Source organism: Neolamprologus multifasciatus, chromosome 11 (genome assembly GCF_963576455.1).
Source record: "Neolamprologus multifasciatus chromosome 11, fNeoMul1.2, whole genome shotgun sequence".
In the NCBI taxonomy this organism is placed as follows: Eukaryota; Metazoa; Chordata; class Actinopteri; order Cichliformes; family Cichlidae; genus Neolamprologus; species Neolamprologus multifasciatus.
Window position 1 is genome coordinate 34451125 of NC_140449.1, and position 14738 is coordinate 34465862.

Consider the following 14738-nt stretch of genomic DNA (forward strand, 5'->3'; position numbering starts at 1 on the left):
CCCAGAGGAACGGCTTTAATGTTTAGATGCTGTCAGACTGTCGTGAGCACGAGTCTCTCATTGTGGGAAAGTGCACACTTTGATTTACAGTAATGCAACAGGAGTGATGGGGGGGGGGGGCTTCAGGGACTCGACCCCCTGCTGGTCATTATAGAGAACGCAGGTTTAAAGCACTGTCTAAGTGAAATTTTAATTTCAGTCAGATTTTATATTTAAAACACGCACATTCACAGAGCTCCTGACTTCCTCCTCCTGAAGCTTTAAAGCATGACCCTTAAAGCTGTAGACTTCCCACCTGCTGCAGAATTCTCACATCTCTTATAGTTTTGTCTTGTTTTTAAGTAAACTGTCTTCTATCAGTCCTCGCCTTCCTTTAAAGAACCAGATACGAAGTAGAGAGGAGCACTGACGCGCCACAGCTGTGTTTCACAGTCATTTAAGAGTTTCTGTGAAAGTTGAAGGGGGAGATCCCACTGTGTGCTGCGTGTCCTCTGTTCCATTTTCTCTCCAATCACCAAACAGCTTGGAGTTTCTAGTTACTTTAGCTGCTGTTGCTATGGAGATGACACAAAGTTTTCACCCTGGATACTTGGTAGCAGTCACAGATGAGGCCAGTTCATAGCATAGTGATGCAGGTTCAGTCGGTTCCCCTCGGCTCTGTTACCATCGGACCGCAGTCCTGGCGCGATGGTACGGTCCGCTCCATTCGGCTTGCTGAGCGCCTGGTCCGGCAGACTCGAGCCGGGCAGCCCGCTGCGTGCAGCCAGCCCCGGAGCGGCAGCAGCAGCGCCGCTGCAGGAGTAACTCTAAAGCGCTCAGACGGCACAGCGGAAGTCACAGCCAGAGATAAGATAAGAGCGGAGGCGTGCAGACCGAGGAGTCGTGACTGCGTCTGCAACCAGAAGATATCAAGACCCCAAAGTGCAGGAGCCATGGTGAGACAAACAATCCACGGTGCGCCAGGGTGGTGTGAAAGCCTGAAGTTATAGATTTTAAAAATAAATATATGTAAAGTATTCTAAACTAGCGTTCACAGTTACAGGAATCCATATGAAAACTGCACGAGTTTAAACTTCATTTCATATTGAATAATAATGAAACTGTTTTGCTCTGTAATTAAGTCAAGGCAGCTTTATTTGTAGAGCAAATTTAAAAGACAGAGTGCTGAACAGAGGGACGTGGAATAAAAACAAGGAATTAAGATAAATGAGGTAAAGAAGATGAGAAAAAATCCATATATATACACATAAGCAGACTCTTATATACACTTGTCTATACAAGTATATATGTACACATACATATACATTCTTATACACACACAGAGGTATGCACGTGGACATAAATACATGTATACATATACACACGCATACAACATCCAATGAGATAACAAACTCTTTAATTATGTCATAACCCAGCACGAGCAACTGTTTTAGCATCAAAATATACTAAAAGTACCTAAATTAAAATCACTCATGATGCATTAACACACTGGAGGTGATTTTAATTACTTATATACTCCTGAATAGCTTTATCTACATTAATACAGCATTATACATATTCATAGATTTAAAATCTGCAAAGCAAAAACGATGGTGTGGTGCACACGGATGTGGAGTATTTGCTTCCTGGATTAAAGCATCTAAAACAGAATCACAGAGAAATACTTAAACAAAGTCTGTTAAAACTGAATCAGCAAAGTATTTAAGTAAATCTACTAAACTGCTGCTACTACTACCTTCCACTGCTCACCCTCTCCATGCCTTCATCCTGTGGTGTTGGGCATTGTGAGCTCAACAGTGCTCCAGTCCAGTGGCAGACGTTAAATTTATGGGGTATGAGCCCGAAAAGGTTGGAATCTCAGCTCGTAGGGAGCCAGGATGAGATGTTTTAGGAGATAAACAGACTGAAACATTCTTTACAGAAAGCTGCAGAGCACCACAGAGGAAAGTACAGCTTTATAAATCAGCAATATTTTACACTTGTTGGTAGAGGCGGAGCTAAATTCATTTAAGACTCTCATCTCTGAGTCATTTTAAGACTTAAAACACCTTTATTTTCTAACTCTTTCTATATTAAAAGCCTTCACTTGTTTTTATTTAGATTTCAATCGTCTGCGTTTTTAAAGTCGACTCATGTTTTTGAGTGTTGGATTCAGACGTTAAGCTTGAACTTTTTTTAAAGTTCCCTGGTGGCTCTCAGAGGACACCTGTGGCCCCGTTCCCACCATCCAGCCTGCGTGAGCAGTGTGCCGGAGCCAGTGTTGCTGTAGTTGCTGACTACATGCGCAGAGTTCGGGAGGTGGAGGTCCAGCTGCGCAGGCAGGCCGGCAGAGTGACCGAGGAAGGTGTCAAGCTGGGGAGGGATCGAGGACACCTGGAGAGGATGCTGCGCAGTCTTAGGACCAATCTGACCATCAACCAGAAGAGCTCAGAGGGGAGAACCAGGAGGCCATCCACCACTGAGACGGCAAGCTTACACAACACTTCAAATGCTGAAATTCTTCTGTCTACTTTGGTGTTAAAGATGCTCAACTGTGGTGAAGTATTTTCTGCCCAGCACCTCAGGATCATTTTCAGGATTTCAAGTGCAAAAACTTGCCTGCTTGCCTCACGCACATACAGCATTAAATCTTTATTACCTCCAGTATCACTGAGAGTTAATCCAGCACCAAGTTCAGAGCTGTAGACTGAGGCCCTGACAGGTCTGCCCCTTTGCAGGAGAGAGATGGTGCTGATTACTTGCTGCTGTGGGAGAGGAGAGAGCTGGCTGAGCTGAAACAGGATCTGGAGGGAACACTGAAAACCACACTGAGCCAGCTTCAGGTGATTTACAGTCCTCTGTCTTCATCGCTTGACTTGTTTTCCCTCCACTCTACCCTCACAGGCACGAGAGAGGTTAGAAAAACAACAATGCTCAGGTATCACTAACCTCCACCCTTCTTCTTTAGATTTTGTTGTTGCTGGATTTACAGGGACAGTTTATCCACCTGAACTGTTCTGATGTGAGACGAGTGAATTCTCTTAAATTTAACACATTTAAAATCCAAAAGACTTGTGAGCAGTTTTGTGACTAGACGTTTGGTGGATGTAGATAGTAGAAAAAAAGTAGTTCCTTTGTTTTGGTTCTTTGAAGACTAAAAGGCGAGATAGTACGGTGATGTGTCTGTTTTAGAGTGAGTTGTCCAAACTTGTTGGTTAGAACTACAGGCCAGAGGAAACGTATGTAAATTCTGGTGAACTGTTCCTTTAAGTTAAAGCTCAGGCATTTCAGGGGATGAGTAACAGGAAGTAACAGCCATGTAGCATATATCTTTGAGGTTGCTAAACGTAACATGTTTATGTTTACTGGGTTACTGAAACTCTGCTGGTATCCAGGCTGTTGATGCCTCGACCAGCTGAATGGATAATTGAAAGATTGCATGCTCTCCCTGTGCCTGCATGGTTTCTTTAGGCTGCTGCAGCTTTTCCCCACAGCAGAGCTGCTTGTTGACTCTGAATAGGCTGCATGTGTGAATGTGAGCTTTAATGAAGGTCTTTCTGTGTTGGCCCTGTGATCAGTGTTGGTCAAGTTACTTGAAAAAAGTAATCAGTAACTAATTACTGATTACTTCCCCAAAAAGTAATCCCGTTACTTTACTGATTACTTATTTTCAAAAGTAATTAATTACTTAGTTACTTAGTTACTCTTTAGAAACACGATTTACAACCTGAATAGGTGATAAAGTGATAGATCTTTCAGCCCAATTCTACTTTTTCTGCATAATCCATCATACAAAATGTAATCAAATGGAAAAGTCTCTTTTTAAAACTTGTTTTATTAGTTTTAATCTTTTAACTTTATGCATCAAGCAAAAATTTAATTATCTGCAACATTCTCTGACTGGAAGAAATTTGTTTAACATTTAAAACTATTTTCTGCACATTCCAGCACATAAAATAAAATATTTTTTGTGTTTACACTCAGTCTTTCAAATAGATGCAAGTAAAACACAGCAGAAAATAAATAAAGTCAAAGACTAGCGGTCCTGTTGCTCTATTTTCACCTGTAAAGCAGGAGTGGGGTAGGCGGAGGGTTACCCTGGTGCAGGTGTGCAGCGGTCAGTGGAAGAATCCGCGAGTTTCTCTGTGAGTTCCCATTACGTCGTAGCTACTCGGTGCTTGTTTGGAAGTTTAGGGTTTTTTTCGCTGTAAAAAGAAGTTTTCTTCCCACGCACAACGGACACTAATGTTTTTGTCACTTTTTATGGAATCAAACTCAAAGTAAGGTCAGTACTTCCACGCTTTAAACGCTGCACGCTCATACTCTCTCTGCACTCGATATATGATCCATTGTTGATCTGCACACAGCTGTTGTCACGAACGTCGCACTCGCTTACGTCACTGTCATGAGACATTCTCGCAAAAAAATCACGGTTTTAGTAACGCAGTAACGCAGCGTTCCTACGGGAAAGTAACGGTAATCTAATTACCGTTTTTGCAATAGTAATCCCTTACTTTACTCGTTACTTGAAAAAAGTAATCAGATTACAGTAACGCGTTCTGCCTGTGATAGACGGGGACATGTTCAGGGTCTATTCCACCATTTGCCTTATGAGCTGGGATGCTGGGATAAGCTAAAGGCCTGAATGCCCCTGAACTGGATGAGCTGTTTGTTGTCAAGCATTGGCTAAGCGCACTGAACAGAGAGTTTAACTGGTGCTGTTAGCCTGAGTCAAGAATAATGTACATAGACAGAAAGATACATGTAGCCACTGTGAAATAACCGATTGGTTTGTGGTTTGCATTTTCAGTCAAAAAAAAAAAAAACCCCACTTGCAAATCTCACATATTTTATTTCATGAAACTTTTTATTGTTATTTTTTACCACATTTTTCTGTCTGCAAAGTAACCCGTACCTATATATTTGTCTGCCAGCTGCTGTCCTAATGCATTATTTCCTGCCTTCTTCTTTAAGGCCCTGGGTGAGAGCAGCAGACAGCTGCTGGACTGTGCCAGCGAGAGGGCTCGAGTACTGACACTGCTCCCTCTCAGTGGCTCTGCTGGAGGACATGACTCTGCACCTCAGACCTTTATCAAAACAGACCCCATCAGCCCCTTTACTCCAGGTACCCTCAGGACAAGGAGAGGCTCTCGTTAAGAAATTATATAAGAAATAAGAGCAGATTTTGCCCAAATATCAATGAAACAAGTGAGAAAAACAACAGCACAGTTCTTACACCACACATAAATTATATATTTTCAAAACAAGATCCTAAAAAAAGAGAAGTATAAACTCCAGAACTTTAATTAAACGAATTAGTTGCTTTGTGTGTGGTCACTAATCTACACAGCCAGTGTCCCTGCTCACACTCAGAGAAAGAGCAGATCATCATCATCAGATCTCCTGTGTCCTCAGGATTAACATTGACAGATAGGATATCTGCTGCTTCTCTTGCAGAGTGTAAAAAGGCTTTAGAGTCGTCCTCTCTGAGGGTCAACCAGTCGCAGCTACTGAGAGAAACCATCAGACGGACGCTAAACAGCGCCATCAGCAGGCAGAAAGCTGCTCATTGTGCTGTCAATGATGGCCTGGTGAAAAAAATTGCAGAGACAGTCACCCTGCAGGTAAAAACATCCTGAATTAATGCAGAAGTGCATTTTTGTATTAAAGTAATAACACATACTTAACCATCATTCTGTCTTCTGTAGCAAAATCTGGCGCTGACGTCTGCAGCCACCCGGCAGGCCATGTTTCGTAAGCAGAGGGAGATCAACTGCATTCGTCACAGCCACGGCAGAGCGCAGGTCAGAGAACGCGTGGAGCATGTTTATTTGAGATTTCATGAAAACGTTTGGCTCACGCTGTCCTGCTCACAGGGTCCAGAGTACAGCGGTGATCTTCTGTCCAGAGAGAAGCTCAACAGGCCTCTGGTGAAGGTTTATCAGAGACACCCGGGGACACAGTTACCTGAAGCTGCTCAGCTCATTCAGGTGCGTCCGACACACATCCGGCTGCCACATTCATCATCATACTTCATGAAGTGTGTTTTGGCCTTTACCTCGTCCTGATGTCAGATATCTGAGTCTCTCACTGCTGAGGCTACATGTGTGTGTTTGCACTGTGATGCTAAGCTGGGAGTGTACTCTAAGTCAGCTGGACCTTTTGTGCTGAAACGACTAAGCTAACAGACTCTGCTGCAGGTGTGTCAACATGGACGGTGTCTTTCACATGCATATTGAACCAGTGATAAATTGGACATAATTAATCTGCAGCTTTAATATTTCCAATCATGCTTTCTTCTTTATATTCTGGTAACATTTAATAACTTTGCTGATTACTGATGGATAAATATTTAATACACATTTGTACAAAGAAAAAGAAATCCAAATACAGAGCGAGCTGAATGCTCTGGGGTGATGTTAGTTTGCACTTGAACTCTGCAGAAACTAATCTGCATCATGTTTGTCTGCAGAAACCGAAGCTGAGACTTGTTTCTAAATTCTGCCTCGTGCATTTTATGGTTTGCAAAAATAAAATGTGACCTCAAAGCAGAACGATAGGCGTGAAGCACAGTCTCACTCTTCAGCTCAGTCTTTAAAATGATGCTTAATAATGCTTTGCATGTCAGATACGACTAAAAATAAACACAAACTGAACATTTACCAGGATTCGTATCATTATCATTATGGAGTACAGTGGCTGGTGTTCACTTGTATTAAAAAAGCAAAGTGGTTTATCACTCTAACCCGCTCATTTTGCCTCGGACAAACAAAATCATTTTGAAATGTGTTTCCTGTGTGTCTCTCAGAGCGGTGCGGCGCTCAGACGATGTCTGAAGTCCTCTGAGGGTGAGCTGGGGAAGCTGCAGCGCACATGTCTGCAGCTGCTGGATGACCTGCAGGGCAAGAGAGCTGCAGCTCAGGTGGACGCAGCTGTGGTCCGCATGAGGCGTCAGCAGGTCGACAAGCGAGCCATGCCCGCTTTCCTCCAGCAAGGGGCGCTGTGATGCTAATTTAGTTAATGATGAGAACGATTTACAGGTTAAAGAACATTAGAACAGCTTGAAAATGCACTTTAAGGTAAAATGTTTATGCACAGTCTTGTTTCTTTGGCTTATTTATGTTTTTTCTAAGCTGTTTAGTTTGAGTTGAACTGTATTGCATCATCATAGATATTTAATACACAAGAGATCTGCAAATTTCAGAAAAAACACATTTTATTCACAAACCAAAACATTACATGTTTCAACTTAGAAAATATACAATTTTGGGAATATTAGCTCATTTTGAATTTGATGTGGCAACACGACAGGCCCATGATTGTGTGGCAGTGTCCTGTGGCCCCTCTTCTTTTATATCCAGCCCCTAAATGTCCAGGGTCTGGGGAGAGCAGCTGCTGGACCTTTGGTCCAGTTATATTTCTTGTTTCATGACGCTTCAAAGGTTTTCTGTTGATGAAAAGTCTGCAAGCAGGCCACTCCAGCACTGAGTTCTGATAATAAGTCAGATTGTCCCTCTCGTCCTCAGTCCAGAGGACACAGCATCCATGTTCTCCAGTGAGAATTTCAGATTTCAGTTTGTCCACAGAACAATTTTCCACTTTGCCTTTTAACGAGCTTTTTCCACAGAGAAGTTCTTTGCATGGATGTGCGTTACCCTGCTTTAGGGGATGGCACAGAGAGCTGTGTTCAAAGACTGTGATTTGTGGAGATGTTGCTGAGTCCATGCAGTTGTTTCCATGACTCAATCATGTTGGTTTTTAATGCAGGGCTGCCTGAGGGTCCAACAATCACAGGCATACAGTTTAGATTTTTGACTTGATCACCATTTGCATATCACCATCATGCAGATGATGAGAAGTATTATTATAATTTTTCATGTTAATCTCAGACTCTTCTGTTGGTACAGCCCATCCAAAGATCCTGTTCCCCAGATTTAAATTCTAGTGTGTCTGAGCCGTCTGATCTGTGGATGGATATTCTAACCAAACTCTGAGCTGATAGCCTCATACTGCATCATCCTGTTAAATACGACAACTTCTGGCTCCCAAAAACGAGCACTGTTCAATTCAATTCAATTCAATTTTATTTATACAGCGCCAAATCACAACAAAAGTCGCCTCAAGGTGCTTTATATTGTACAGTAGATACAGAGAAAAGCCCAACAATCATATGACCCCCTATGAGCAAGCACTTGGGTGACAGTGAGAAGGAAAAACTCCCTTTTAACAGGAAGAAACCTCCGGCAGAACCAGGCTCAGGGAGGGGCGGGGCCATCTGCTGTGATTGGTTGGGGTGGGAGAAGCAAAACACCATCTTTGAACTTAAAATACAAAATCAAAGACCTCTGTCTGTTTGTTGTTTGCAGCCAACAGGCATCTGGAGCCATCATCAAGTGGACACTCAAAGAAATGCAGCATTTAGGAATCGCATGCTAAATACTGCAGGCTGTTATTGTGCAGTCTGGCCCGATAGAATAGAACAGCCTTTATTGTCATTGTACATGTGCAATGAAATTGTGATGTACAGTAGGAGAGATGAAATAAAAAAGAGAGCTTTGTTTGAGCTGCCTTCTCTCACTGGAGAGTTTTCCTAGAAGAGTTGAAGTTTAACGCCTGTGCTGTTAGGATGAAATCTTCAGCAGCTCCACAGAATTCAGCTCCGGGTTTGAAACCAGTATAATTCTGTGGGTTTCTGTCAAGACAGCGTATCACTCCACAGACACACAGACACTTTCATTCTGATCTAATTAGGCTATCTGTTATTGAAAGAACACATCACAACAATGGAAAGAATGACTTGTTGTATGCCTGAAAAACAGAAATAGGAAAAAGTATCCAGAGATGGAATAATTTAATTATCTTATCTAACCACACAATAATCACATACTGCAGATTATCTCAATTTAATTCAATTTCTTTATTGTCCCACAAGGGGAAATTAGTTTAGCAGCAGGATAAAAATTAACAGAACAATAAAATAATAATAACAATAATAATGATAGAAAGTTCAAGGACAATTATTTGCCATTAAGGAGACAAGACGCAGTAGGGATAAAAGAGACCTGGAGTCTTTTAGTCTTCCTCACAGGAACTCTAAAACGGCGGCCGGAAGGCAACAACTCAAACTCACTGTGAAGTGGATGGTTCACACAGCTAATAATAGAATGAGCCTTTCTAAGCACATTTCTATTGTAAATGGCCAAAAGTCCATCTTGCCAGCGCCCTGAAAGTTTGCTAGCAGTTTTTACCAGAAGTCCCGACCGATTCTTATTCTTCACCGTCAGGTTACCAAACCAGGCAGCGATACAAAAAGACGTCACAGATTCGATAAAACTTCTATAAAACAAGGACAACATCTCAGATGAGACATTAAAAGATCTCATTCTCCTTAAAAAGAACAGTCTTTGCTGAACTTTTTTAGTAGTGGCATCAGCATGAGATTCAAAACACAGTTTATGGTCGAGTACCACACCTAGATATTTATAACTCTCAACGATTCCAATATCGGCAGTTTTAATGATAGTGGGTGATGAGCTATAAGAGGACTTCCTAAAATCTATAATCATGTCTTTAGTTTTTACACATTAAGTGAAAGGAAGGACTCATCACACCAATTCACAAAATCATCTACAACCTGTCCATGGCCTGACTCGTCCCCCACTAGAAGACTGACGATCACTGTGTCGTCAGCAAACTTCAGGACGTGTCTGTTCGTGAAACTGCTGAAACACTCATTTGTGAACAGAAGGGGAGAGAGGCAGTACCCTGGGGTGATCCAGTAGAGGAGGAGAGCACATCCGAAAATACATGATTCACACAATCTAACACTATGAACAAATCTTACTGTGAAAAAACATGAAACCACCCTGTGTTCAGTTTGAAACTGTGGGACTGTTCATCGCTTCTAATCACTTTTCTAGTCATGGGACTGCAGGTCACTTGACATCCCTCCCACCAAACTCAACGTCTTTCATTAGGAGATGAGATGTGATTTAATAAACCTGCCCTGCTTCACCTCAGTACAGACACGTGTCACATCATTCTTTAGAGAAAAAACCTCAGGAAAGCTTAATACTTTCCACCTTTTCCACATTTTAAGCTACACAGATGTGGATTTTCTTCATAAAGCCCCGTTGATTATCTTAAGTCTGAATGGACCTTTTCTAAGCAGCCATGGCTTGGAACAGAAGTCTAACAGTCTAATTTAATCATAAGGAGTGGGGTGGGAGATTCTCCCAGAGTTGATTAAGGGAATATTAAGAGAAACCAGTAAGAGATTTACCTTCAGATCTCTGTGGCTGCTCCGTCTGCGTGAAGCTAGTTTGTAAAACTTTAGCTTTAAATTAAAAGAACAAACAAAAAACAACTTGATTTCTTGAATTCAAGATGAAAACAGCAGATTCATTCTAGAAAATATTCTGAAAGAAACGCCTTTAAGAGCTGAAGCGTCGACCGGCAGGAGGATTTTCTCCCGGTGAGACAGAAACATCAGTGATGTCGAAGCTGCTTGGCTCTCTGCTTCTCCTGTGTTTACTTCCAGCTGTGGGTAAGTCAGCAAAGACGGTGTGTGCATGCTTCTGCTCGTGCAGCTATAGCAGACAGAAAACTCCAAGGTTAACATTAATATAAAAACCTTATTTTCTTGCATAATTAAGATCTATTATTTTCCCCTCAATGTTTGATGTATGAAGTTTTTGGAAAAGAACTATTTAAGTAGCTGTAATGTGAGATGAAGAAAGATGTGACTGGGAAACTGGAACCGTTACACCTTAAAAAACTGCCTAAATAAAATTATTTTAAAATACAGAAATATTTTTGTTTAATAATGAATATGTTTGATCTTTATATTACTTGTATATATAAAAAACCTCTTTGTGTCACAGGATGCTGTTCCATAAGAAATATCCAAGCGCAGTAGCAATCAGAGGTAGTTAAGATAGAAGAGTTTCAATAGCTGAGGCTAACAGACAGTGCACAAGAGTGCACGCAGGGTGGAGTGGGTGGAGGTGAGACAGAAGGATACATGTGAGAGTAAAAGGGAAGGTAGTGAGACCTGCTGTGACGTATGGTTTGGAGACTGTGGCACTGATAAAACGACACGAGGCAGGATTTCACTGAGCGTGACCGGACAGGATTAGAAGCTAATATATCAGAAGAGGCGAGCCTGAGTTTGTTTGGACATGCGCAGAGAAGGGATGGTGGATATGTTTTAGAAAGGATGTTTAATACCAGGCGGGAGGAAAAGAGGAAGACCTCAGAGAAGATGCGTGATGTAGTGGAGGAGGACCTGCAGATGGTGAGCTCTAAAGGAAGCAACTGAAAGAAGAAGTGGTTAACATTCGTGTTAGTGGTAAAGATAAAGCAGTGTGTTTCATCATATTAGGGCTGCAACAAATAAATATTCTAACCTCTGATTAATCTTGGTGATTAATCATTTTGAAGTACATTTTAAAAAGCAGTTTAAAAGACACGTTTTTACCATCCTTGTATTTTGTGATTATTATGATTCAGTTGACTTATTTACTGTGGCTCACATGCAAAACTCACATCTGCACTTCAGTTCCCCTCTTCTGTTACACCTGTGTGTTCCCCACCATCTCCCCTCTGGACTGCATCAGATTCCCCCTGAAGTGTCCACCCGGGCAGCTCTGCCTGTCCAGCCGAGCCGTGGGTGAGAAAGGTGAGTTCAACTCGAGTCGCTGAAAGTCAAATTTAAATGAATCAAAACTGAGAAAAAGAAGCGAGAAAGATCAGCGCCCGGCTCGGGGAGGAGTGTGTCAGTGTGATTTGCTTCTTTCTTTCAGGGGACTTCCGTGTGGTTTTGTACGAGAAGAGCTGCGTCCTGCCCTCCCTGTGCGGAATCACGGGTGAAAAATACGCGCTGGGACTCAACTTCACCTTCACCAATGAATGCTGCAACACTCACTTGTGTAATGGCGCTGCTACATCTGCTGCCCCCTACTGGATTGGGACATTATTCACACTTCTAACTCTGTACTCCGTTTGGTGAATAGTCAACGATATAAAGTTGTTTGGCAGAGATAGAGTTCCTATTTCCGCCCTCTAATGGACAAAAGCTGTACTAAACCTTTTTTTAAACAATATATTTATTTATTTTTACTCTAACAGTAAATCGGTAACAATAAGGCAAGCGCACCAGTGTTGTTCAAGTTCAAGTTCAAGTTCAAATTTTATTCGCCACATGCAGTGGCAGGTTGCCCTGCAGTGGAATGAACCCGCTCCCGACCTTACACACACGACACAGACATCACATGGGGATACAAGTCAGAGAACGGTTACATTACAGAAAACCACTGAAATATACACTACAATGGGAAAGTACAAGAGGAAAAAAGAGACCTCTGCTCATGCTGGCTATAGGAGGACTGCGTGAGAACAGGAAACAAAAACACTCCTCTGCACAGAAAGCACATAAATGTCCAGAGCACAACATTATGGAGCACGTGACCAGCAACAGGGTTGGGTAGGGGATAAGGAGTAATCCCAGCAACACAGCAGCCATCCTGTAATGTTCAAATTCACACAGACACACATGAAAAAGTACAACGTTTAAAACGAACAATGTCCTGGTAAATTTTCTGTTGGATCCAAAAATCTCACAAAATTAAAAAAACTTTTTGTTGTTCAGTATATTTAGTTCTTGAAGGTTTGAGTCCACTTATAATATTTTGTCTTCATTAATTTTTGCTCATTTTTATGATATGTCTGTGTTTCTGGATACAAACCAATCACAGTGAATCACAGTGAAACAGGCTTTTTTTAGCCTCTCCACATTTAGTTCATATGCATATTTATATCGTAACAATTTACCTGCATTAACCAGTTACAGTGTATTAATCTGAGGCATGAATTCACCTGCTGATATTTTCATTTTAAAATCTTTGTTCTGTGCATTTATTTCATGACCTGAAGTTTCTGACGAGCAGGATGGAAACATTCTAAAATACTGATATGACCATAGCTGGACTGGCCATCGGGCATACCGGGCATTTGCCCGGTGGGCCGCTGGCGATTTTTTGTTTTTATGGGCCGATCGATTTTTTAATTTCTTTTTGGAAGGGTATAAATAATGAAAGGTGTTGGCCAATTGGTCATGATCGACTCTGGGCTGGACCAATTACAGCCGAGGAGGTCGGATGCACCCTCCCCCTTGTTTAGCAATCTTATAGACCATCCATCGGCTCTTTGTTACTTCGGAAACATGGCTTAAACAATTTCCACGACGTAATCCGATAACAACCGATCTCTTTACCCGTCGGCTTCCCGTGGCTGTCATGCAACAGGTGTTGTGCCAAAATGTGATTGCCTGCCAAAAACTGATTTCCAATGTTTGCGTGTATTTTTTATGTGTAATATCTTTACGTATGTTGGTAAATAGATTTCGGTGAACAGCGGCTATATATGGAATTAAAAAATTATCTGTTTTTTCAAGTATCTTTACAACTCTGTGTTATTGTACTTACATTATAACCAATCCGCTCCTTTATCCCCACTTTAAATATTTTTACAGAACTATTGTAATATTTGAGCCATTTCTGCTGTCCAACTACTTCTTACAAAAGACTTTTTTAATGTTAATTAGACTTTTTTTTTAACGGCATAAATAAAGGTTGTATAAAAGTCACTGCCAAAAACTGATTGCAGCTTCTACCTTGTTACACTAATGTTGTTTTTAGCTCAATATGACTTTATGTCATCCATGAGGGATGCATTTGACATATGTTTCACATATTATAGCCCAACAAGTTACTTATAGCAATTTAAATACGAGCAATCAGTTTTTGGCAAATACCGGAAATCAGTTTTTGGCAGACAATCACTTTTTGGCACAACACCGGCTATTGCAGTTAATAATACAACAGCTTCTTGCCATTTTTTGTGTTTCTTTTTATCGCTGTGTAACTGAGTTCAATTGAAAGCCTGCATGCGCTAGTACCGCTTGCCACAAGTTCCCAGAATCCTTTGCGGTTTTATCCCTGAATGACGTCACATTTTTGGTGGGCCGGTCTCTAGTCAAAATGCCCGGGCCGATTTTTTGTCCCAGTCCAGCCCTGGATATGACTGCCTTTCTTTAACAGCCCTTTGTATGTATCAGCAGGTGTTTTGGAGGTCCATTGAGTTAAATGTGTTGGTTTTACAAAGCATGCAACCTGTAGAAGTGTACAGTTTTTTTATTCAGATTGAATTGACTCCTGTTATTGAAACAGTCAGGATAAGAACATCTGTCACCAGATGGTGAATCTTTTCACTCCTTTTAGAACACAAACAGTGACGAGTTACAGCTAGAAGAGAAGCCTGGCACCAAAATGTAGGCATAGACTAAACATCCAGGTACCAACACGTGTTCCTGTTCCTCTGTGTCATAGACATTAAATTGGTGGCATTTTGCATTGAAAATATATGTTTCACGATGAGATGCTGATCCCATGACCAGATGCTCAATAACAAAAATCATGCTGTTTTCTGCCCTGAAAACGGAATATATGTCTTCTTCTGTACTTCTGAAAGACAAAAGAAATGGTGGAAAAATAAAGCAAATGTAAAAGCACAAAATGTCAACCCAACCTTCTGTACGAACAGAGCCTGTAACTGGGAAATCGTTCACAGTATGAGAGATTGCGCGTTTTAATTAACTATGAAACATCAGCTGATTCTGGGGGAGGTCAGGTGATCCTCCTGGGAAACATCAAAACGTTGTTTTTCCTTCAAACAGCCAGTGAGTGGCGCCCTTTGCTGTC

General features: G+C 41.5%; 2 protein-coding genes across 2 annotated transcripts; both read left to right on the top strand.

The window, feature by feature from the left end:
* Positions 1-132: 132 nt before the first annotated feature.
* On the top strand, positions 133-7090 carry tektl1 (tektin like 1). Its single transcript, XM_085177262.1, has 8 exons — positions 133-935; positions 2182-2466; positions 2718-2822; positions 4954-5104; positions 5437-5603; positions 5688-5783; positions 5856-5969; positions 6788-7090. The coding sequence occupies exons 1-8, from the start codon at positions 606-608 to the stop codon at positions 6983-6985; spliced, it is 1446 nt and encodes a 481-aa protein (XP_085033388.1). The 5' UTR covers positions 133-605; the 3' UTR covers positions 6986-7090.
* A 3006-nt stretch (positions 7091-10096) lies between these two features.
* On the top strand, positions 10097-14518 carry LOC146509125 (uncharacterized). Its single transcript, XM_085177276.1, has 3 exons — positions 10097-10525; positions 11540-11659; positions 11784-14518. Exons 1-3 carry the CDS (start codon positions 10474-10476, stop codon positions 11987-11989), a joined length of 378 nt encoding a protein of 125 aa, XP_085033402.1. The 5' UTR covers positions 10097-10473; the 3' UTR covers positions 11990-14518.
* The last annotated feature ends 220 nt before the right edge of the window (positions 14519-14738 follow it).

What these genes read in the sequence shown, in the direction of transcription:
- tektl1 (XM_085177262.1), top strand. Translation starts at nt 606, where the DNA reads ATGAGGCCAGTTCATAGCATAGTGATGCAGGTTCAGTCGGTTCCCCTC. An exon ending in GGCCATCCACCACTGAGACG is followed by an intron (nt 2,467 to 2,717) that starts GCAAGCTTACAC and finishes GCCCCTTTGCAG; the next exon opens with GAGAGAGATGGTGCTGATTA. An exon ending in CAGAGACAGTCACCCTGCAG is followed by an intron (nt 5,604 to 5,687) that starts GTAAAAACATCC and finishes TGTCTTCTGTAG; the next exon opens with CAAAATCTGGCGCTGACGTC.
- LOC146509125 (XM_085177276.1), top strand. Translation starts at nt 10,474, where the DNA reads ATGTCGAAGCTGCTTGGCTCTCTGCTTCTCCTGTGTTTACTTCCAGCT. An exon ending in GTGTTTACTTCCAGCTGTGG is followed by an intron (nt 10,526 to 11,539) that starts GTAAGTCAGCAA and finishes TCTGCACTTCAG; the next exon opens with TTCCCCTCTTCTGTTACACC. An exon ending in CCGAGCCGTGGGTGAGAAAG is followed by an intron (nt 11,660 to 11,783) that starts GTGAGTTCAACT and finishes TCTTTCTTTCAG; the next exon opens with GGGACTTCCGTGTGGTTTTG.